Raw genomic sequence first — 26,106 nt, forward strand, 5'->3', positions numbered from 1 at the left:
GAAGTCAAAATCATGCCAGAGCCTCCCTAAGAATATAGCAGCATGAATAATCAAATTCCACTTCTTCATTTACTGTTCTGTCTCTAATAAATAGGGACAGAAGAGAATATTAATAATAGAGGTCTATAAACAAAGAGGTAAAGAATCCTCTATATTTACTTTCTTCTTTTACTATGGATTATTACTCAGCCTTCTCTGTCATGAGAACATAGGAAATGAGACAAGTGTAGATTAAAAACCTAGATAAAGGAACAAACACCCTAACTAAAAGCTTTACATTTCAGATGAAGTAAAGTCTGGCGCGCGTGTGTGTAGATGTCTTTGTCTTTCCAGATTCCTTGGCACTGAACTCATTGACGGCATAAAAAGAGAGACATGAAGAAAAAATTAGAATGATACCGTATTTAGCAGTTCTCTCATCCTCTAGAATGGTAGTGATATGTGCCTCTGTCCCTTCAGCCAGTCAGAACAGCTTATCAAAGCACAAATACTTTTTTTGCTAATCAAACACCACTATAAAAAAGTAATTAAACTTATAATGGAGACCAAACAATAATGCAAATCATGCATATATCATAAGCATATATCTCATCCAAAGCATTGGTAGTATCTCATCCACACCAGCCTTTCCTGATATATCTTTGTCTATCCACAATCAAAAGATAGTTCCTTTTGGGTAGCTCCCCATTCCTTCCACTCAACACTTCCTACTGTGTCATACTAAAGATACCATTGAAATTAATCAAGGATCAACTTGAAAATTTTGAGTAAAAGCAATAAGGATAGGATTCATCCCATCAGTTTAATGGATAATGCATCAAGTGAAATAGTCACTTCTGGGGGATAATTCAGCCAATCTACTGTAGATACCTAGGTTAGGATGAAAAATCATATCCCAGGATGGTTGTTTTTGTCCATTAGCTGTAAATGGAATCTAGATGTGTAGATCATATGGAGACATGTTCATTATGGCCTTACACTGAGTCAGAGATCTGAGTGAAAAAAAAGCAGTAAGAGATTATATATCCCTATACTAAGGATTCCAACTTCTTGTCTCAGTGAGAAAGAAAATACTGTTTTCTGAACTGAAAATGTTTTCTTAAGGCTGCATCCTTTGTAAAGCAATGAATATGGAGAGGGATGTTGACAGGTCACTGTTTCTGGAGCAGTCTTAGGAATAACCCCATGAGAAGCTCTGTACCAAGAGCTCTTTGAGTGGGTGTTCTGCCATCAGTGCAGCTGGTCCTCTGCTCCCCTGCTGTCTTCTTGCTGTATCCCAGTATCTGGAGAATAGCTTTGGCTTCCTCATTGCCTGGTGCCCTGCTGAGCTGTGGAACCCTGAGAGAAGGCAAGAAACTGCCAAACTCCATTGAATCATTATAAGTCTATGAGATAAAATATCTTGCCTCCCTCATACTGACTTCCTGGAGAGAAAAAGTAGGATGAAATGAATGCCAGTCATCAGCCAGTCATCAGCGAAAACCATCTCATTATCTGCCCAGACAGAAGTCAAGTTAAAACAAATAAGGGCTACCTGAACCTGATTCACAAAGTGTGGACCAGATGGGAGTGACTGGCTAAATTGTCCTGCCCTTGCAAACCAGCATATCCACTTCTGTTCACAGAAAATCTCAGCAAGTTCCTTCTCAAACCTAAACATATGCCTTCATACCAAATATTGCACATACTGCAAACCAAGCAAGCTGGCTTCATACCAATCAGGGACCTTTCCTACTTAAAGATATGTCTGTAGGTAACCAAAAAGTGTTTTCCACTGTCTCTGTGGTGGAGGCAAACAAGATAATTCGCAGAAAATTAATTGCCTTTTGACTTTTGGAAATAGTCTTTGGCTGTCAGGATGAAAAGACTTGAGAAACAGAAATCAAAAGGAAAAGAAATCATTATTGCATTTTATGCAGCATTTACACTTTTGTATCTGGAATAATAGGTCCAGTTTTAGGCTCGTCAGCACAAGGTCTTGAAATATTGGAGTTCGGTGATGAACAACCAGGATGATTAAAGAGCTGGACTACATGATGTGCAGAAACACTGAAAAAAACCCAGTTTGTTCACTTGAGGAAGAAAAAGCTAAGGGGAGAACTTAGGCTTCAACTACTTGTACAGAGAGTGGACAGAAGATGTTAGTGTGTAGCATAAGAGACAAGACACAAGTTGTAACATAAAATAAATGCATTTAGAAATAAGAATGAATTTCTTGTGATGACAGTGGTCGAACACTGGAATAGCTTTCCCAGAGATGTTGCAGTATTTCTATCCTGGAAGACTTTTAAAGCTGAACTGACAGAACAAGGCCCTGATAATTGCTCTAAGCTGGCACTTTTTTTTGAGCAGGTGTTGGACCACATAGCCTCATGTCCTTTCCAGCCTCAGCTACTGCATGATTCTGTGGCACCAGTGTACTGTCAATGGCATGTAACAATCTCTTAAGATAAAAGAAAGGCAAACAATATCTTGTGGTGAAATGACAAAATCTTAAACATATTGGCTTGAGTCACAACCTTTAAGAAGCTCTTGCAGTCTGGCACTTGAAGCAAAATTACCTCAGTCATGATCTTGTCAGAAGATCTGTCAGATATCCTTAGATCCTTTTCCAAAGCTATACTGAAACAGGTAGCTCATAGGATTTTGGATTGGGAAAACTTGGATGAATAAAAAATTACAGAAAAATTTTAAAGTATGTTGCTCTGTTTTACTTTGTGCTCTCTATCTTGATATTAATAGGAATAAACCAAGTAAGAACATCCATGTTCTACCAATACTTAATGTGAATATTGGTAGATGAGGGTGCTTGCTATTCATGTAGGTGTGACACAAGCAGGGGCATAATAATAGGTCAAACGAATGTCAAACAAAAAGGATCGTTTCGGGGCATTGGTTATGTAAAACACTTGTCTTTAGACAAGAATGCACTGCTTTGTACAGAAAACTAAATCTTCAAAATGCTTTTATACCAAAATAATTTATTAATATTATTTTAAAAATGTGTTTAAATGGCAAGATGAATTAAAAAGTAATATCTTTATGTGTTAGTAGTCACTCCACAAAAGGAAAGAAATTCAGATCTGGGAGGATCACTTTTGGTCCTAAGGGAAAATTTAAAAAGAAACAAGAAAATAGAAGGTAGTACTTAAATTTGCAGCCAGAAAAAACAGATAAAAAGTACCTATAATAAATGAACCTCTAATAAATGAAAAGATCAAAATATAACAGAAAAAAAGGAACTAAAAGATACATAAGGTAGCAAATTCTGCATATTTAAAGGTCTGTATGGGCTTGATGCACTGTAGTCCTCACTATTAATTTATAATACTGACTCCTACTGTAACATTCTTTAGCTCAGGACTTCTTGCCATGCTTAATGACTTCTACTCTCCATTTATTTTACTTTAAGCATTGGTTATTAATTGAATACTATAATTGTAAGAGAGTCTAAACAATAAGTCCCAGTATTATAACTATTGTAAGTAGTTGTAGCAGACTGAGGGGGAGAAGTGGAAAAATAAAAAATGGAATATAATGGAATAGCTAGAGAGAATCAATTAACTAAGTGAAGAGTTAACTTTTTCTTTTGACTTCCACTAAGTATATAAGATCCATAAAGGAACCAGTTGTTATAACAACCAAATTGCTTGGATCTTTACCTATAGCACTTCCAGCATAAAAGAGCATTAGGAAATTTTGCAAAGGTGATGAAAGGATTCTTCATGCACATGGTCAACTTCAGAGTTCAGTGCATCATTCAGTGCATGAAATAGGCATGTTCAAATGCTTGGGCTCTAATCCAGATCCCATGTCAGTAGGAATGTTTAGACTTTTAGGAGACCTTGCTTAGGTCCTTGGAGAGTTATGCCTCTGTTTTTTCCATGTGGAGTGAAGAAGTTGAGAGCTCACTGAGTTTTCCACCTCTTCAGTTTCCTTACCCACAAGATTCTCCTCAAGACATCAATTTAAAAACTACCCCCCTCCCCATATTATGCTGTCACTTTCTAAGATTTGGAATTAATTTGTGCCGACATTGTCTTGCTAAATGTTTCTCATAGGCCAGCTGTCAGAGACTGTAGTGTGGAGATGTGTGCAAGCACTTTTACAGCTTAAAGGGAGAAGAACAGTGATGCAGTAGTGTCATGTGCTGAGCACTTAGGAATTGACAAGTAGCAGTGGCAAGAGCAGTGAAGTGTTTTAAATCAGGAAATGCTTCCTGGATAATGAAACCATCCATCTGGGCAGGAAGCCTGTATGACCACATGTAGGTTTAGCTTCTTAGCCATCATGTTTTCCCATGCTTGGAAGAAAAGTGAGTAATTTGATACACAGACCACAGATCTGGAAAGTCTTGTTTCTGAAGTCTTTGTCCTTTGGTAGGAATGTAGCTGCTATTTCTGAAGTATCATTGCCTCTCTCTGCAGAATCTCTCAATCTAAATGCTGTGTATTTTCCTTTTCAAAAGGAAGGTGCTATTTTGCATGACTCCCTACACTGAAACCAGCAAGCCATTTCTTCTGAAAAAATATTGTTTAAAATTGGATGTGATAGGAACAAAAGGAGGAAACAGTCAAGGATGTAGAGGCTACTATTCTTATTCTTCCATGACTCCTGGTATGACATGGAAAGAGTCACTGAAGTTCTCTGTGTCTCAATTTCCCATCTGTAAAATGGGGTTAAAATACCTACCTCACAGGGGTGTTGTGAGGCTTTTAAAAATAATGTTTGTAAAGTGCTTTGAGATCCTTGGATGAAAGGTGCAATAAGAAATCAAACTATTCACTTTTTTTAGTGCAATACAAGTGCACTTCTGTTGAAATGGCTAAAGGCTTCCGGCTCTTAATAGCTATTCTACACTACTCCACTATAATTTCTTGCTGCCATTTGTTATATATGCTGGGAATTTAAAAGACCAAATTATACAATCTAGAATATCTAAATTGTCATGATATTTTGTGGAAGAGGGCTAGAATAACCTGATATTCTTTTAAAACTGCATTGCGTATTCTTTGTCTGTACAACCCTAAAGTTAACATAAAAAGGATATATTATAACTTTGTGCATTCTTCACCTAAACTAGCTAGCTTGTGTCTTTGTGAGAAAAACTCAATCTCTTCACAGAATAAAATCCTTCAATTTGCATCACTGGTTCCAAAACTTATGCAAGGGATAGAGTAAATCTTTTACCTCTCCAAGTTTTGCAGTTATTTAAGAGACAGCCATTAAACAGCACACTACACAAAGGTAGTTACTTAGTTAAAGACCAAATCTAAGGAATCACAGAAATGTTAAATGAAAGCAAGATTAAACTTTACAAATCTGAATCAAAGAAAAGGCATGTAGTTCACATACAGCTGCTGTTAACTAATACACAAACTGATTCAGTATTTAAAATTTCATTTTGATAAACGGAGGATACCGGTGCCTCACCACAGCAAGCTTAGCATCCAACTGTTATTGAGGAGATGACATGGCATACATAAATATCTTCCTCATTAAAATTAACTAGTGCATGGAGATAAGAGACATGAGTAAAATAGTTGTTAAAGAAAGGATATGCAAAAAAAGGCCAAAAATTAAAATGTGAGAAATTAAACTTGATCAAATATTTTGCTTTCCCATCTCTGTCACCTGGGATTAGTGCTTTACACTTTCTTTTCTTCCACTACCTTTTCCTTTTTAATTTTATGACTGAATGGATGGGAGACCAGAAAAGAATATAGCCAAACAAATGGAATAAAAAAATACTGGAGTTATAGCTATCACCCAGTTTACCTACTCAAAAGGAATTTAGATGTCTTCTGTCATATGGTACATGATTCATATTTTGACTTTTCACTTGTGGAGGCAAGGTTTAACATATTCCTCTCCTTGATGATCATTTACAAATTTATCCCCCCCTTACCCCCCCTGCCCCCCCCACTTTTAAGAAACAATCCCTGAAACTTTTCACGTTTCAAAAGTTGGCCTATAATAGTCACTGTATACCTGAGCAGTTCTCAGGATGACTTGAGAAACTTCTTTTATTTTTTCTACTTTGCATTTCAATATCATATTGCAGATAGATTTGGACTGATTTCACCTCGTCCTAAACTTGAAGGCACTGGCAATTTTGGAGCTATAGCTTATTGCTTCTTTAATTACTTTGATGTTCCTTTGCTGCATCTGATTGTCTATCAGTGTAGTTGCAAGAAGCACTCCACAAAAGCCTCAATTTCAGTGGAACAATCTCCTTGGCACCAGGTTTTATCCTTAATGTTTAAATTAATGTGAGACTTGTTTGTATATTTTACTTCAGAAAATTATTAGTGTATCTGCTTTTCAAATAGCACAGCCTATCTGTGCTATCCACTAATCCTTTGTTGCCTTCTTCTATTCACTTATCCAAGATGGACATTTTTCAAATAGGAGGTGTAAGTGGCAATCTTGTACACTGAAAATCTGATATTCTGATACCCTTAATTTTTGTGGCACTGAAACATAAATGTGAATTATGATGATATTGGAAAAACAGCAACTAAAATAACCACCTTTTATTATAAACAGATAACGCACTACTGGCTTGGAATACCTTGTGATGTAGAAATACCATACAGTCTTCCTTATTAATTATCTTTCCTCTCTATTTAAGCAGATAATATGTAAGATATAATATTTTACTGTTGGAGCATTTTTTTTTCTAGACATAGCCTAGTCATCAACTAGGTCTGCTGCTTAACTACAGCCTACTATCATCCCAGGATCCCTAACCACTGTGTAGAAGAAATACTATCTTGTGGCTGAAATATTAATTATTGTGCTGTTTAGCTTTGTATTTGCAGCTCTTGATTTATTATCTTGACTACTGACATAAAAGCTATTTTTATCAAACAATATTTCCTATTACCAAAATGTTAGTGCACAAGCCATCTAGTACCTGAAATTTCCCACTTTGATTTGTTTAACCTAAAATATGAGCCACACTTCAGAAATTGCTATGCGTTTAGGTGTACTAGTGTTGAAAATACATCTAAGCTGAAAAGATGCTATCAGAAGTTGATGGATTAGCTCTTGAGCAGGTGTTAATTATCCTAGCTCTACTGGTTTCTTTCAGTTTGCACCAGCTGAAAAACTGACCTAGCATGTCACAGTAATGACAGATCTAGGAACTTTCTTGTCCAGTGCTGGAAAATGTTGAAATACAGTTTGGGTAGCCAATTATCAAAATGTAAGTTATGCAGTGTTCATTACTCCATAATTATGAATGTGTGTTTTAAGACTGGGTCTAATAATGACATAACTGAGTGAACATGAGATACCCGAAGACGCTGTCTGAATGATACGCATCTGACTGAATATGGGTATCTTTAAGGTGGGCATCAAGTCTGAGTCCCTTTGTTGTCAATGAAGAGAAACAGGCACTTGTAGTGGTTATCAGTTTTATTCTCAAGAAGGTATCTTAACCAGATCAGGTGGGCTGTGTCCACAAAGTGTCTGCTTCTCTTACTGACTAAGGATGGAACCATGGATGTAGATGTAGGTGTAGGTGTCTGCCTTGCTCATGTCTAAAGAATGGTGAGGTGAATCTCCTCCTCAGTGCTTCTCATTGGCTCCATTTTATTAAGCTCTCCCTATGTTATTCAACAGTTAGCAGAAAAAAAAGCTGATTAAATGTGGTAACTCTGCACCATTCTGTTACAGTACACAGAACAGTAAATAACAGCCCTATCATACATATATGGCTTTAAAATCTGAGCTAGCATATTGACTTAAAATTATGTTGTGCATATAATTCCTTCTATCCTCCTTTCATGTAACAACTCTTTTAAAATTATTAACTTCTCCACAGTTGAACTGAGAGATTTTGATTTTACTGATGGATCCACTAAGTAAAATGCCATTTTAATCTTTTTGTATAGCTATTGGTCAACTAGTGTTAATGGTGTGTATGGTGTTAAAAATGTGACTTTTCCTTCTTGGAGTATACTCTTTCTCTTTTGGTGAATGGCATTCATCAGTAAGAGAATAAATCCAGTAGTACTCACTCCTTTGCCATCTACCATATTTACAGGAAATACCGGAGTGAGAAAAGTTGGAAATATAGGCAATTATGTCATCTGAATAATGTGATTGTAATAAATCCCATAAAACTGTGAATATAGAAGTGAAAGGAGAAACATAAGTATTTATGCCATAATATTTAGCAGTAGTAGTAATTAGCATTTTGATTGCATTTTTCTTACCAGTTCTGTGGAAGAAATTCATGTGAATAGCAAATAAACAAAAATAGCCCTATGGACTATAGAGAATTCAGTTCAAATGGGTCAGCCATAGTGTTCTAAAATTGCTATATGATTAACAATATTTGACATGCAGTTTGTTTTCTGTCCGTGCGATTGCAACAACAGTTCCAATTGTAGCCACTTTTTTCTTTTCTTTTCCTTTTTCTTTCTTTCTTTGTTTCTTTCTTTGTTTCTGTTTTTTATGCAGAAGACCATCAAATGAATTGTCACAATACTCGAATAATGCAAGACACAGAAAAAGACGATAACAATAATGATGAGTATGATAATTACGATGAACTGGTGGCCAAGTCATTGTTAAATCTTGGCAAAATTGCAGAGGATGCAGCATACAGAGCCAGGACAGAATCAGAAATGAACAGCAATACATCTAATAGTCTGGAAGATGATAGTGACAAAAATGAAAATATCGGTCGAAAAAGTGAGCTGAGTTTAGATTTAGACAGTGATGTTGTTAGGGAAACAGTGGACTCCCTTAAATTATTAGCACAAGGACATGGTGTAGTGCTTTCAGAAAATATTAATGACAGAAATTATGCAGACAATACTTCACAGCAAGACAATAGGAATATGAACTTTGTAATGCTAGGGAAGCCTGTGAACAATGGACTTACAGAAAAAATAGTGGAGGAGAGTGATGAAGAGGTGTGTCTCAGCAGTTTGGAGTGCTTAAGGAACCAGTGTTTTGATCTGGCTAGGAAACTCAGTGAGACAAACCCACAGGAAAGAAATCAACAGCAAAACATGAACACTCGTCAGCATGTCAGGCAAGAAGATGACTTCCAAGGAAGAACACCAGACCGGAATTACTCTGATATGATGAACCTAATGAGGCTTGAAGAACAGTTGAGCCCCAGATCTAGGACTTTTTCTAGCTGTGCCAAGGAGGATGGTTGTCATGAAAGAGACGATGATACCACCTCTATTACTTCAGATAGGTCTGAAGAAGTGTTTGATATGACAAAAGGTAACTTAACCCTGCTTGAGAAAGCAATTGCTTTGGAAACAGAGAGAGCAAAAGCCATGAGAGAAAAAATGGCAGTGGAAGCTGGAAGGAGGGATAATATGAGATCATATGAGGAGCAGTCTCCAAGACATCTTTCTGGAGATGACAGGAAGCCTAAACCAAGTGACGGCCATGTCAAAAAGCCATATTATGGTAAAGGTAATATTTCTATATACCGTATGTTATGTCATGAGAAAGTGTGAGCTAACATGTTAAGTTTTTGCCGAGATTTCTGAAATGAAGTTATTAATTCCACATAATGGGAACTTTATTAAAAGTGTAGTATGACATGTTTGTAACATCACATCATACTATGATTGTAAAATGAAAAAACTTATTCTGCAGTGTTAGAAACATGTATAGTATATCATTGGCTAAATTAAAAAAGCAGCTTCTCAGGGAAACATAACAAGAGATCATGTTGAAAGAGGCAAAGATTTTTCTCAAGGTTTTAATATATTTTATAGTAATAATTAAAAAAGAGAATTGTGTTGCAAACTATATTGAAGGGGGAGGTTATGTAGCAGATAGTCAATCAGTTATGAAGTGCATGTATTACAGATTGGATTGGGTAGGTGGCATCATGACTTATAAAATTATCATCAAATGACAGTTATTGATGAAGCCTCTCCTGTCTAAAATGTAGAATTGCCTGATAGAAATTGAACAGTATCAAAATGACCGATAACATAAGATAAGGACAGTGACTGCGCATTAATTATCTTAACATAGTAAGGTAATGGAAACCATTTGCTATGCAAGGCATGGTGTGGCCTGGGCTGAGATCAATAGCAATTTCTTTCTTATGTGCATTCCACTTCACTGGTTTCATTCCATTGTGGAAACAGTTAAGGTGCTGCCTTGACCATAATTCAATACAAGAGAAACCAAAAAAAACCCCAAAAAACAAACAATATAACCAAACAAAACAAAAAAAAAAAGTCCCAACAGACTAAAGGTTGCCTTTAGAATGCCTTTTAATTTGCAGGATTATCATGGTGATGGTGTGTTTATATTATGACACCCCTCTTTAACCTGTTTACATCTGTACATGTAGGACCATGTTGTATTAAGTGTTCAATACCTTCTGAGATTCATTGAACACCCCTGATTCCCATTGACTTTAGTGGAAGTTGAGAACATGGTATTTCTTGGGAGATGCTAAACAGGGACTAGGTTTATCTCATATTTGTTGTAAAAATATTTGGTTTGCCTTCTACAATTGAAATGGTGGGAATTTTTCTCTTTTTTTGTAAATCCCTGTTTTGAAAAAGTAATCTGCCTTTGACACTCATGTAGGCAGACAGCATCTTGATCCGAGAAAGTTTTGGTCATTTTTCACAAGTCTTAAACAAAAGTAATGATAAGTCTTTTAGAAAAGTATGTAAATTAATGATGTCAAACACTACTGCAATGTATTTTAGTGAAGTTTTGTTTGTTCTAACCACAAATATATAGTCCAGTGTATGCTGTAGTAACTTTGGGCATTTGGGAAGACAACTTTATTTAGCTAGTGTATTACTGCATAACCATGTGGATGTTGTGCTAAATGTTGTTCACATATGACCTATTATGGATGCATTTCCCTGTGAGTATATGACTCTAAAAACACGGAAAACATGGCAAACAAAAAGTAATTTTTAAACAATTTTTAAATTCTGGTATTGTCCAGCCTTTCCAGTCTACACATGGCTGGGAAAACATTTTTGCATATAGGCCTGCTGTGTCCAAAAAGTCTGTATTATTTCTGACAGTGAGAGATGTGTGGATATCCAATTTAAGTAAATTCTATAGCTTCTTTGAGCCATCCAATTTCTTGGAAGCTGCAGGCTGAATTGGTCCAAGGCTCAACCAGGGACTAAATACTGTGGGAGTTTGGACCATGAAACTTTGTGGAGTGGATCATTCTTCAACTTCTTATTATAAAAAGAAAAAATATTCCCTTATTTAAAAAAAAAAAAAATCCAAACCAAACCAAAATAGCAACAAAAAAAACCCCAACCCAAAAAAAAAAAAAAAACCTGAACCAAAAAAAACCCAACAAAAAACCACATCAACAAAAAACCAAAACCAAACCAAAACAACAAACCTGTGGGAAAAATTCTGGTATTTGTTGAGAGAAGAAGCTTGAAGTAAGACAGTTACTTATATAATTTTTTCTCCAGTCAGATGTTGTCTTCCAAATACTGCTGGAAGACATAGCTTCCAGCATAGGAAGCATAGGAAGCATAGGAAGACAGCTATGATACAGTAGGTGGAAACTTTCTTGGGAACACAGGTTTGCAGTGAGAACTGCCTCTTGGCTTCAAAGATCACTGAAACAACCATTAAGAGACAACTAACCTTTTTCCCCCTACCCCTAAGCTTTCTAAACAGGTTTTCGTCTGAAATTTTTGCATTTTGAAACCTTTTAAAGTCCGTTGACAACCTTCAATCAGGAAATACTTCCATTGTGGCAAGGAGTGAGAAAAGGTTGAAGAGTTCAGTAAAACTGCAATATTTCTCCCAGATATCAGAAGAGGATTTTCAGAACAGTATCCAGTGTTTTGTATAAAGTTGTGAAAAGTTTACTCAAATGTCTTCCATTAAAAGCAATGGGAAATTGTGCAAGTGCAATTTTATGCAAGTTTTGAAATCATTAAGAGTAGTATACAGCATCTTTTCTGAGTCATTAGACCATAAAGGCTCTTAAGGCTCTGATGTAGATGTGAATACAGAGCAGGATTTGCTTGATGCTGTAGGATGCAAGTGTCTAGATCCTCAGCTGCTCTAAATTACAATACCTTCACTGACTTTGGTGGAGTTCTAACAATGTCGAGTAGCTAAAGTTCCTCTAGTTAAAAGTCTCTGAAAAGCCATTATGGTCTATTAATCATCTACATTTTTTGCAGTCCTTGAATATTGTTATATTTACATAATTTATATTTCATTTACATTATCTATTCACTTATCTAATACTTTTATCCATCCCAAAGTACTTGACTTGATGAGTTGCTTAGAGTTGTGTATGTATGTAGCTGTGGGCTTGCTGTTCTAGTGGTCTCAGCACAGGCCTATCTGGCAGGAATTCAAATCCCTCCTCTGACATTTGCTCCTTCTGTGGCCTTGGGTTTAACTTCCTGATCTCTTTCTTCAATTTCCTGATGTATGAGATTATGGTCTTTCCAGGAGTGTTGTGATAACTGTATAGCACATTGGAGATAGATTTATATGTTTATTTGTTGTTAAAGAGCGTGGAACAAAGAACTGTGTTCTACAGTCCACATGCAAGTTCAGTAAAATAAAATTACCATAATTAGGGGTTCTATTTGCATAATACAAGGTTTAAGTATGGTATTATATTTTAAGAATGGGTTTGAGACATGGAGAGTCATTACAAGGAGCTAAAGATTTTAGGTAAAACAAAGCTGTTTTGGAAGAACTTGAAAAGTAAAAGTATATATAAAACCTACCAAAAGGAAATCAGGGAAAGATAAGTCCAAAACAGAATGTGAACTCTGTATTGTATTGATTCATGATGAAAAGAATGGGTTGTCTCCAAAGTTCTATAAGTACTGAAATTTCCCCCTATTGTACTGAGGGTTCTGATTGTTGAAGCTGTGATGGAATTTAATATAAAAAAGGCAAACTGGAAAACAAGTAGCAAAATCTTATCTTACAGAGATGAAAGCATAAATACTGAAGCAGAGAAATTATAAGAGCAACATGAAATTATTAAATGAGGATAGTTCAGATTGGGTATTGAAAGAAATGATGGACTAAAAAAAAAAACTGTAGCTGTTTGAGTATCCTGCATTTTATCCCTTTAATACTGATATGAAAATCAGCAATAATGTCCAAAACCTGGCAACTGTGGTCAAGATGATAAGATGTAATTTGTATCACGTGCTTGTCTGGAAGAATAGATGTTCTACTGATTTTCTGTTGAAGGAAATAAGCAGATGACGTTGTGTGAGAAATTTCTAAATCAGGATTAATGTCACCAGTACTCCATTGCATCATTGGCAGAAAACTGTATTTTGTGGAAAAAATGTCTAGTTAGACTTTTCTTTGATTTGTAGTCAGAAGATCCATCAACATCTGAAAGGTCATTAACCTTTCAAGCATATGAATATTCAAATGTTACATATGTATGTTGCTAATGGCCCAGATTTACAGTGCAAGCGATACTTTCAGTAATTCTGATTACAATGTTTACTCCACCATAATTTATTGAAGATCAAGGAATAATGATGTAATTTTACCACTTTGTAAGGAATTAAAAGAAAACAAGAGTAATTTCCTCGTAGTGCCTTGGAAAAGGGATTTTTGTGGAATCATTATGCTGTAGAGCCGGGTTTGCTACTCTCAGGACATTGAACTGCTATGACAGCATATTTGCAGACCTTAACATATGAGGCAAATAAGAATGTAAAGAAGGGAAACTCCAGCGAAACAGTTTCCAAATGACCTTTCACCCTTGAGGTAATGCTTGCCAGCAGAACATTGATTGACAATGGTACGGCTTTGCTATAAAAGGTCATTTTCCAATCACTGTGAATGGATATTACTGTGATCATGGGAGCCTGCAGTCTGAGAAGAAGATAACAGGATAAAAGTGGCAGAACTGTGATAAGAAGTAGAAGGGTTTTTTTTTTCCAGTTTTCATAATAACATTTACCAAAGAGTAAATGGCATGATTAAATGAACCTTCTTACAGATATGTGAAAAGACTCATTCACTTGACACATTTGTTGTAAATTATAGATCCCTCAAGAACAGAAAAGAAAGAGAGCAAATGTCCTACCCCTGGGTGTGATGGAACTGGCCATGTAACGGGGCTTTACCCCCATCACCGCAGTTTGTCAGGATGCCCACACAAAGATAGGGTCCCTCCAGAAAGTAAGTTCACATTCTTTCATGGAAACTGGGGATAAAACTACAAAAACTTTTCTAGCATGCTTTTTAAACATTTTATTTAAAAAATTAATTTCATTTTTCAGTATGGTTTGTCTCAAGTTAGTCAACTGTTCTGTGTTATACTTTTTCCTTTATTCCATCATTTCCATTCTTTACTAACTTTACACTAAAAGAATAACTTTTAAAGCTGTATTCTTTGATTTTGAGAATGCTAGGTTATTTTTTAATAGCCATATTTAGTCAACAGAGAAAAAGGTTTCCAGAAGATGTGCACTGCTTTTGCTTCTGCGTACTAATGTCACATCAACTGTCCTTATTGTCTTGTACAGGAATAATTATTCCTGAAAAACTTGCAACCCCTTTCCTTTGTTATTGTTGTGTCTGAAACATAATTTATATTAAACTAGTGCATATTATAAAAAAATAATAATTTGGCTGTTTACTTAGCTACAGAACTCAGGATTTTGAGCAAACAACCCTTCTCAGTCACATGCCATGTCAGAAAATTCTGTGTGTAGGAAGTTCACCCATGAGCTCATGGACACCCACCTGAAGGCAGAGGGCTTCATTTCTGGAAGTCACCTCCTTGGCTGGTGAAATCAGCATAGCTCTATTAAAGCTAATTACTCTGTGCTGATTTTCATCAGGAATTGTCTAGCTAAGATGCAATTCTCTTTCACACCAGTTTTAAAATGGAGTTACGGATTCCATTCCATATGGACCTTAAATCCTCACTGTCCATCAGCACTTCTAGACAACCTCAATGAATTTGCAACAGCCTTAAGGAAATATTAAAAAGACTGTCAGAACTAAAATGGTCCCCAGTTTCCAAAGGAAAGTAGATTCTGATGGACAGGAAAACAGAAGTAGATTAGCACTGCAAGAGTGGCAGACATAAGAAGTCTCCTCTTTCCTGGTACAGTGGCTTCTTCCAGAAGTAAAGTAATGAGGAAGTGCTTTAGGAAACTGCTGTAGTTCGGTTGGTCTCTGAATACAGTAGAACAAATAAAGTAATTTCTCTGTTTTCCAAGACCCTGTAATTTTCTGAAACACAATATTTATTCAGTTGCTCAAAGTTCTATCATTTTTTTCAAATGATAAATAAAAAGCACTTTAGAAGACTTTGTAAATCAAAGAAGAATATAGCTTTAAACTGTTTGCATGCTCTTGTACCTACTAAAATGACAAAGGTGAGCTCATCTCTTTTTTTCCTGTGATGTTGGCCTTGTGAAGCATGTTTCAAGAACAGCTTTAAATATTAGGAATTTCAGAGTGAAGCTTTTGCATCTATACACATTTTATCACACTGATAATGGGGTGATGATGATGACGGTTATCTTTTAATGAGTATACATTATTTAATTCTCAAGTCTCTGAACAGCTTTTATTCAGTTCTTAACTCAGTCAATGCATCTACTGATTTTATTATAGTTTTTTTGGTTTGGTTTTTTTTTTGAGTGAGAACTAAATACAGGCTTCCAGACCACTTCCTGTGTGAGAAAATGAGAACTTCACAAGGGTTGGATAGCCTTTTTCCATTGAATGATGTACTGCTATCCAGTTCCGAGACATGGATTCAGATATGCCTTATGTAATAAAAAAACTCTTCAGTGTTCCCAAAAAGTTCTTCATCATTTGGCCCTTCATAGCATGAGCTTTATAATTTAGAGGGGCACTGCTCTGAGCAGCCTTGGAGTAAGTTTTCCATCCAGCTTGCAGTGGATGTGAATGTAAATCAGCTTACTTGCTTAAGCTTGTACCACTTATTTCTTTTTTACATTTTTTTCTGCCATCCCTCAATTTTTAAGTATTTAATTTTGGTTCTTAGTAGTTTGAAAAAAAAAAATCACATTTGTAGAGAACACAAGTGGAAAATAAAGGATCCATTCTGCTTGCTATGTAGATATGAATGATGTATCTATGTGGAAGCGAGCAGAACTGGCCCCTAGCTCAATCGGGCTGCCTTATAGTTAGGGTTAAATTCTGTTCAGGATTGTACTGAGGTGTGTTTCAAATAATTCAATGTTCTACCAGTATAACTTGTGAGCAGATTTTCAGCTCATGAGTTTGATACTGTGTTTATAAAGCTATGTATTAAGAATACATACATTTCCTGAAAGAATTTTTCCAGTCTGTAATTTTGTTTTGTATGGTTGCTAGCTCACCCTTTACTGTTGAGCTGATCTTTGCTCAGCGGTTTTGTATGAAGAAGATGTTGGGCGTCTTCTGCTTCACTGTTGCACCAGAGATGCATTTGTTTATAGGTTCTGTAACCTCCATAACTTTCATTGTTGCCCTGTGTTAATGAGCATAGGGCCACAATACTTACTTTCCTCATCAGGCTTTATTGGCTATGTGTGTCACGTGTATTTTGAGGAATGCTGGTTGTTAATGAATCCTGCTTTGTTTTAAAATGGTTTCATATATACTGGGATTTGATTTTTTTTTTCTTGTTTTCATACTCTGCTGTTTTCTCTTACTCTCCTTGTCAAGTTCTTGCCATGCATGAAAATGTTCTTAAGTGTCCTACACCAGGCTGCACAGGCCGGGGCCACGTAAATAGCAACAGGAATTCCCACCGAAGGTAAGGATGCCGTCGCTGGACACCAATCTAGAGGGAACAGTGCCTCCGAACTGCAGCCCTCCTAGCAGTCCACTGGTGGGGGGGAGTGAGTGTGTGTTGTTGTTCTGTTCTGAGGATTGACAGATGGTGCTTCGTGTGCTTTATCCATTTTAAAGAGTAACATTTATTCATGTATTTTCTGAGGAGAACGAGTGTGCGTTTGCTGTAGCATGGATGAATTGATCCACGGAAGACATTTTAAGCAAGCTTAGCATTTTGAGTGGACTTTTTTTTTCTTTCTGTTTTGATATTTGCTGAACAGCAGTTGTACAAAACAAGTGGTATGACCCCTCATAGGTGTGTTGCAGGGAGAAAGATTTTTTTCAGCATCATCATGATTAGAATAGAGTTCTTGTTCTCACACTTTACTGTCCTCAGAGATTTTTTTCTAGTTCATGAAAAAAATCTACTCTAATCCTATATTATTAGGGTTTTTTAATACATGAGGAACATAATTTTAAATACACAGGTGTTAACTTTCTTACCACAGTCTTAACCCCTAAGTACTTATTCAGCTAAAACTGAATCAGGATCTTGGCTGTTTAAAAAACATTAATAACATGTCTCATTACACTTAAAAATGAGAAGGCAGAATTATTAGAAGTAAGTATTCTAGTAAAAAAAAAAAGGTCATGGAAAAAAAATGACTTTTCCATAGTTTCTTAAGATTAGTAATAGATTCTTAGGGAAGGGATGCTGTTGCAAATTAAATTCTGCTAAACAAATTTTGAAAACATTACTTTAGTGTTCTGCATATCATAATTTTCCCACAGAACAATAATAAAATCTTGCCTATTCCTTTAAAATTTTAAAAATCCAGAAAGTTTAAGAGGATAAGGGGATAAAAGGAACTGTGCGATGTTCCTGTTATTGAATTCCTTTTGACTGTTAATTGTAGCATGAAGGCTTAAGGAAGTACAGGTACTGGACATTCAGTCTTACCGATTTCTGGGTTACTACAGCCCCTCATATCAGCTGCATTTCCCCCAGAAGACTCTTGTGGGTACCAGCATGCCTGCAATAAGCTCTGGTACCCCTTCTCTGCAGTGATGCTGCAAGCAGATGCAGCAAAAACCTCTGAGAAGGCTTTATGGGAATTACTGCTGCTTGAAGCAGCATTCACTTCTGGCTGAATATCCACTAGAATATTTGAGGTGTCTGAGGAAGAGCATGTCAGTGGAGCGCAGCTGCCCCTGGCATGGCTCCAGAGCTGCACAGAGCTCCTTCCCCTCTGCAGAATTAGGGCAGAGAGGGCGGGCAGGGGGGAGCACTCTGCAGTCTGTGCTCACCTCTTTCTGCAGCTTCTGGGGCATTTTTCTCTACTTCACTTTTTTTCTTTTTTTTCTTTTTTTCACTTATTTCCTGTAAAAAAGGGAACATCTGGGAATGCACTGATTTGCTGTTCATTTTAATTTCTATTCCTGTGGAGAGCACAGGGAGCTGCAGTCGCATAAGCATGCAATAGACTATGACAAGGAAAGGAACCCCTCCATTGTCAGGTCACAGGGTTTTACAGCTTCACTAAGAGCACCATCTGCTGGCGTCAATATATTTTTTTCCTCAGTTCTAAATCTTCCATAAGAATCAGGCTTATTATTGCCACTTCAATAATAGTTCAGCATTAGCAAATCTAATTGAATTTCCAGTGCAGAAATGCTTTTCATTTTATATCATCTACTAATAGAAAGCATACTTTAGTGTCTGAAATTCATGAACAAACACTAACTAACAGTTGACATGTAGATTTAGCAACCCAAGGCAAAATTTTGCACTCATATGCCTAGCAAAAAGATTGGAGTTAATGGAGTTGAATGAGGTGTGAAGCAGCACAAGATTTGGCCTATATGATGTTGTCATTTAATTGTCTTCAGGAGCCGTTTCATTGACAACATTTGTCGATACATAAAGGTCACAAGTCTGCTAGCAGAGCTGCACAGTAGATTCCAGTTTATATTCTCCTCTCCTACTGGTATGTTCCCTGGCTGACATCCATGAATAATCTACCCATGTACTGTGAGAGAAGAAGAGCAGATGTAAGATTTACCATGCAACTTTGAATGCAGAAGAAAAGAAGTCTATTCTAAAGAAAATACACATGATCAAAACATTTTTGGAAACCCTTTTCCTTCAGATTCTTTCTGATGCTGGCTAAGGAGGAGAAGGAGTAATTGGATCAGTGCTATAATGTGAAACTATGCAGGACAAGACAATTAAATTTCCTTTCTGTAATTGCAGCCTCTCTGGATGTCCTATTGCTGCAGCAGAGAAACTGGCTAAAGCTCAAGAGAAGCATCAGAACTGTGATGTGTCAAAATCAAACCAGGCATCAGATCGGGTTTTAAGGTATTAGAAATCACTATAATACTTATTCTTATGCAGAATTCATCACACATTCACCTAATCTGAGAATTTATATTTATATACATTGTATATACATATATATCTCCTTTAAAGAAGAGTTAGAATTAGGGCTTCTGGATCCAGTTCTCACAGTGTATTTTTCCCACTCAGTTTTCATGGGGGAGGGTTGGTAATTATTTTGACAAATACATGTAAAGCTGAAAAGCTCATTTTTGTCTTAGGCATTGTTTGGTGTAAAGATGACTGCTGGAGTGCAAAGTCTAAGAACAGTGTGAAAAAAGTTGGTATCTTTTGGGAATAAACTAATATTTACCGGTAAGTCTTGGTTTTTTCAGCAGGCTTTTACTAGTAAATATCAGTTTAAATTAAACCAGAAGCCCTATCTGCATTACCAATCTGGTAAACTTTTGGCAGGACACTTGATAAAGTGCCAGGTATAGCTTAGATTCCAAAATAACATCAGGCTTAGTTCTTTGTCTCTCTTCCCCCCATTCTCTGAAGGACAGAGAGAAGAAAGAGAGAAGAATTGTCTAAATTTTCATATGGAAGGGACCTTTAACCAATTTTATATGATTATACACCTTTTCTTCATTCATGTAGGATTCTGTATTTATCTGAAGTTGCATCTAGCTTTGTTCTATTGTCTCCTCTTTTGAGATATGTGGGTGGAAAAAATATTATTTCTAAGGAGCTGAAGTGTGAAGGATGCATGTAAAGCAATCAAACTTCTGCATGATTGTACCAACCTTATGCTGATGATGCCCCAAAAGCTGCAGAATTTCTCCATGGATACTGCAATATCTGTGGGATGGGATAGGTACATCCCTCCCAGCTGCTTCAAAGAGTGTGGAGGAAGTGCTGCAGCTTTAGTTCCCAGAATTTCCTACTTATCCCATAGTTCTCAGTCTTTAGCTGTCTTCTAGGTTTAAGAACCGATTGGGCTGCTTAAAGTTTTCTACTGTATTATCAACATCATTCTTCGAATATTCTGTTAAAAGTTCATCTAATCTTGATGGTCTTTTCAAAAACCAGCATTTCCATTGAGCTGGGAAGATAGAATTATGGTTCACATCTACAGAAGATTTTTCATCATTCCTGTTGACTATGGTCTCCTTCTGCAGATTTGTTTTTGATGGGCTTTATCTTAACTGCCCCTAATTCAGTTTGCACAGCTTGGCATACAACATTCCACAGAGGTTTCTTAGAGAAGAGTACTTCAAATCCCATTAGTAAAAAAACTCCACTCTTTGAGGGAATAAAACAGTTTATCACTTGATGGAAAAAGATCAAAAATGCAGTGGCTTTTACCACTGCTCATTACAGAGAAGCCACTGAAGTCAGTTGCCATAGAAGGCAATGCTCAGAAGCAGCATCCAGTTTGCTGGCAAACTCCCTAGTATTGTTCTGCAATCTTAACTTGTGAGCTGCCTTGTGTTTCAGGTTTTATAGGCAACTCAGATAATTCTTTCATCTTGTCTCTTGCTTCCCTTTTACCTTTAAGTCATTGAAGTATTTAAGATGAATTTGACAGCTATTTATAATATTTGTGTGCAAGCAGACAGAGATGTTTTAAGAGTAAATCTTGAATATTTGTCTTCATCCCAGTTTCCATCCTACCTGCCTTTGAAAGTTCTTACTTAAAAAGAAATCAAATTCATAGGACTTCTGTTCCTCTTCCTGAAATTTTGGATTTGCACCAAATGTTCAGGATCTGAATTGCAGGTTTTTGGTTAAATATAGATTATCTTGAAACAGGATCAAACTAGTCATATCAGTTCATTGTATAAATAAGCCCACTGTCTTTAGGAGGAAGTGGCTAAAGGAATAAGCATACTTAAATCAAAGGGAATAGTATGACTAATATGATTTTTGGGCGATCTTTATATAAATATCCTGAATAAATTTTATGATAAAAAATTCATTCAGGAAAACATTATATCATATTTAAAACCTATTTCTTACATTGAGTATATTTTGCTTTTTTAGTCAACATGATGATATTTCTGATCTCAACTGAATTTGTGTTCCTATGATTGTTCCTTCCATTTCCTCTGGTTATAAATGCAGTAAAAAAAAAAAAAAAAAAAAAAAAGAAAAAAGAAGAAAAATAAAAATAAATATAAATATAAATGCTTCTGGATTCCAGCGGAAGAACCTTAGGTGTACTGTTCATCATCCTCACCTCCTGCTGCATACAGGTAGACATGCAGCATTGTGGAGCAGTTACTTCCTAGGACCCAGTCCTGTTACACTTTCTTCTATAGGTAGAGTTTGCAGGTCTGGCCTTCGTTTCCCTGCTTTGAGCTGATGACTTCTGTGTCCACAGGCAGAAGATGGTGTGACAGTGGAGTTCACTGCAGCGTTCTTCCACTGAGGTTTCACAAGTTTCTCAAATGACTGAATAACATCAATCAGGGCTTCTTCTGACTGTCCTCCCCCATCCTAAATGAAAGAGATATTTAACTGAAACAGTTTCATTTTTTATTCATTCTCGGGACCTTCCTTGAGGTGTGCATCTGTGTGTCAGGAATTGCAGCTCCTGACAGAACCTTGCCTTAAAGGATCAGCAGGACCTGCAAGGCAGCAGTTCTGAGTCGACAGAGCTTCTGAGACTCTTCTCAAGATGAACATGGATTTGTATATTGAAGGATGAAACAGGAATAGTTACTTTTGAAAGCACAGAGGAAAACAGCATACAACTCTGTTGGAAGAAATATGGAGGAAACACCATAAATTAGGTGGAGCTTCCCAATCTACTTTTTCTTTTTGATATCTAAAGAATTTGTCCAAACTTCTTCTGTCAGTCTGCTTGCCGCTCTTTAATTCACCCCCCAAAAGAAAAAAAATGTTTGCTTTGTGGTGCAATTACAAGGGGAAAGGGAAACCCCAAAGTATTTTAAAACAGAACTTTAAAATGCTTTTAGCTGCAGGATACATTTAGTGGCATTAGAATTAATTTTGCCTAGGTTTTGTTCAAGGAAATAAATATTGTTTGTCTGCTGAAAATAACCAAACTAAGGAAATGCAATAATATATTGCTGTCTCTTGAGTTCAAGAAATAACTAAGAGTTTCTAATCTGAACTATAAATTATGCACAAACATAGTAAACTGAACTGCATCTAACAAACTGTACATATCTTTAATTTCTAGGCCCATGTGCTTTGTTAAGCAATTGGAGATCCCTCAGTATGGCTACAGAAACAATGTCCCCACCACCACACCCCGCTCCAACTTGGCCAAGGAACTAGAGAAATACTCTAAGACTTCGTTTGAATATAACAGTTATGACAACCATGCCTATGGCAAGAGAGCCATAGCTCCCAAGGTGCAATCCAGGGATATATCCCCCAAAGGATATGATGGTAGGAGGTGCACACTCTTATACATGAGAGACAAGTTTGCAGTTAATCGTGTTGTTGTATATGTAAACATCATACAAATAAGACATGTTTTCATGTTCATACAGTATTATGAGGAATGCTATCATATGTAAGTTATTTTAAAGGCCTTTTAAAATAAATGTTTTTTATACGGTGCTTGCTTCAGTATTGTTGCACTGGCAAAAGACATCTCCAGCTATTAAGCTCTTGGGATGTATTGAGATGGCAATAAAAGCTAAGTAATAGAGATAATCCTTATGTTACTGTGTGGGAGACCTGGCCTCAAGGGTCGCATTAGGATTCTCACCTCCGTGTAGCATTTCAGGTAACCCAGAAAGAAAACATACTTGCTTTGTGGGGATGTGGAAGTAGAAAACCTGGGCCACATTGCGCTTCAGAAATCATTGCTACATACTTAAAGAGGCATTTTTGCTTATTTTGTCCTCACAAATACACTAGTTGAATTCTCTGGAAAACTGAACATATTTAAAATGTTCAGGAGAAGCCTGATACTAGCTTCAGTTCAGGAGAAGACAATGGATGGAATCAGTCAGGCAAGAGGTTTTTTATTAGGAGAGAAAAATGAACTACAGGATAAAAAAGGATTGTAGTTTTCAAGACATCAGGAATTTTTCAGAACAATACATTTATATATGCATATATATTATATATGTGTATATATGTGTATGCATATATATAAATATATATACATATACATATATATATATATATATATATATATATATATATATATATACACAAAACTAAACCATACTTTTTTTTTTCTTTTTGAGTGCTAGCAGTTTATTTTTTTGGTTAAAATATTTGATACTACTCAGTGACTACTATAAGAAATTTCAGGCAGGTATCAGATTTTTTGTTTTAAGAAAACAGAGGGAAACATACTGTACAGAACAATTTATGCTATTGCCTGAACACAGACTGACATTTAAAAGTAGTTAAGTGAACAAATAGAAAATTACTATGGCTCTTGCCTTCATATGTCTGATATTTTGGTTATTTTCCTTTCTCAAAGAGTTAACAAATATTCTTGCACTATAGCAGAAAGGAAAAGGGTTGTGAAAGGAAACCATTTTTAGTAAAAGAACTTTTTTTTTCCTCATACCTTCATCTTATTTGTCTTTATTAGTATAAGGGCTTGAACGGCATTAAAAGTAAAGCACTAACTGTAACTGTGGTTAGGAAGATATGAGTATACATTAGTATAAGGTAAAATAGATATTAAATATTGTATATGTATTCTGTCTTCTCATGTAGAAAGGCAAGCATCACAATACTGCTGGGGTTCCTGTGAAAAAGCTTATTTTCAGATCAAATTACTGATGCATAAGCAACTGATACATATTTTTCTCATTTAAGGCCCCTTTTTCAATAAATAATGACAAACTTCACTTTTTCTCCCAAACCACCAGGATTTGAAAATACATGTAACATTAAGCACAAGTTTACAGTGGCCTTAAATAATAAAAGACTATGTTGATACAGGTCACTGTCTTTATGCACACTCATCTTCCTTTGATATAAATAGGAATTTTTCTTGGCTACAGGATGGGACTAGGTTGCTTCACTGCTCATAATGTGAGCCAGAGGGTCTGAGGGACTCTGCATACCTGTGACTGATGCTGGTGTAGCTGCTGTAGGGGCTCGTGTGTGCTGGGAGCAGCAGAAGCCATTAATGCTGGGGCGGGTTGGCTGCTGGCAAAGGCTGCTCCATGGCTTTGTTCCATGCTCCTGGCTGTGCTGGACACAGTGCACACTTCACCTGGTTCCAAGTGCAGTTTGGCTAGACAGACCTGCCAACATGGTCCCAGAGGTGGGGCCTTGATTTCAGTTCTTCTTTTCCCTGTTAGCTATTTTCATGAAACCTCTAGGATTCGCATCTCTGAAATTTCAGAACTACTCCAACATACCTGGCTTAAATTGGCTCAGGAAAATCAGTTGAATTCTTAGAATGATGAAGTGAAGTCCTGGGCACACTGAAATTGTTAAAACATTTTGGCACTGTCTTCCAGTGGAGCAAGGATTTTGCTGACAGTTATTGTAAATAACTGAATATGAAAGAGATTTCAGGAAGAGATTCTTCACTTAAAAGAGCCACTTCAAAGCCACATAGTATTTTTAGGTGGTTTTGTATTTGTATATTAAAAAGAAATTTATTATTGCTACTAAAGACTTTATGGAGGTCCAGAGAGCACACCTGTTATGTATATCAGTAAAGCATGTTTATATAAAAGCAGATTCAGTTCTGAAAAGTCATCCTGAAAAAACCAAAAGTACATCTAAGGTTTTGGGGTGAATGTGCAGGTAAACAATGCTTTAGTTCTGACTATATGAGAGAAGTAGTCTTAAGGATTTGAAAAATCAATAGCTTCACATGTCAATTCTTTTTTAATTGTCAGCTAGTATGGTATTTTCATCATCAGAGAAATGGATTATATCTTTAGTGAGTGTAGAGTTGGGAGTGACATGAACATAAATAGCTTCTTTGAATTGTTTCCTTGATATTTTTTTTTACAGTATGGTTTACTAAAAAACAAACAGAAAATGTATACTTTGGATTATTGGGTGATCTAGTAATTATTGACAATTTTTTTTTTTTTTTGAGCTTGTTTCCCCTTTGAAACCAGTTGCATAGCATATTGGATGCTGGGCTTACAGTATACGGTAGTAAAGATAAGAAAAGCTGGACACAGCAGGCAGTGGTGATGGCAACACTTTCAGTTGTTTAGGAGATGACAGGAATTGTTGTCATCCCACCAATAGACCTGGGTCGTTCTATCAAAACACTGAAAAAATGTTGTGAGTGGGATTCATCTGACCATATCCAGAGTTTTGTAATGTTAGCATCAACAGCTGAGTTTGGCACCCCTTTCAGATTCAAGAAGAAGAGTAGATGCTTCTCTGATTTAATTCATCTTTTCCTGAAATGCTTGTTTAAAACTGGTCAGGTTAATCATGGCCTGAAAGTTCCTATTTTTTTCCACTGACTTTATAGGAAGCCTATAATGACTAGGTCAGGTACCTGAAATTAGGTGAGATGAATCTTTTATTGTACAAGTCAAAAAAAGTGTTGAAACCGTAATTAATTTACTAAAACATGCAGTATTTAGACCATACTGGGGATGAAGGTGCCTGGGCAGAACTGAATTCCACTCCAAATACCTTCCTTTTGTCTTCTTGTGTTTGGGAATCTCTCCCACTCCCCCATTGTTAATTAGTAAGAGAAGCCTTTAGACTTTGAGTGGTTCTTTGTAATCAGCCCCTGGGCATAATCTGATGGAAGCCCAGTTTGGGTATGCAGCTGGTTAGATCTGTGTCTGTTTTTAGTGGGGAAGGTGTTCTTCACATTTGGTTTCGCTCTGGGTTACAAAGCATAGATGGACTGCAGAGCTTCATAAACCTGGTGCCACAGGGGTGGGCATTGTATCAAGCAGAGCTATCTGGTATTGAAACAATGCAGCTTTCCCTTCATTAGTGAACAGATTGATTTTATTCATTAAAAATCGATGATCTTTGTTTCTCTGAAAAGC

The 26,106-nt window shown here is 36.4% G+C and overlaps 1 protein-coding gene across 25 annotated transcripts in view; it reads left to right on the top strand.

Moving 5' to 3' along the window:
* The window catches only part of MYT1L (myelin transcription factor 1 like), a 311,497-nt gene that overhangs the window by 219,661 nt on the left and 65,730 nt on the right, over positions 1–26,106 (top strand). For 17 of the 25 annotated variants that reach the window (XM_072926030.1, XM_072926034.1, XM_030270108.4 and 14 more), the window contains 5 exons: positions 8,473–9,450; positions 14,038–14,172; positions 16,684–16,774; positions 19,049–19,156; positions 22,326–22,537. In XM_072926030.1, coding sequence (XP_072782131.1) covers positions 8,473–9,450; positions 14,038–14,172; positions 16,684–16,774; positions 19,049–19,156; positions 22,326–22,537 — 1,524 coding nt within the window. The remainder of the gene's footprint in view (positions 1–8,472; positions 9,451–14,037; positions 14,173–16,683; positions 16,775–19,048; positions 19,157–22,325; positions 22,538–26,106) is intronic. The other 8 variants (XM_072926039.1, XM_072926038.1, XM_072926045.1 and 5 more) reach the window with 4 other exon arrangements.

Source organism: Taeniopygia guttata, chromosome 3, assembly GCF_048771995.1.
Source record: "Taeniopygia guttata chromosome 3, bTaeGut7.mat, whole genome shotgun sequence".
Lineage (NCBI taxonomy): Eukaryota > Metazoa > Chordata > Aves > Passeriformes > Estrildidae > Taeniopygia > Taeniopygia guttata.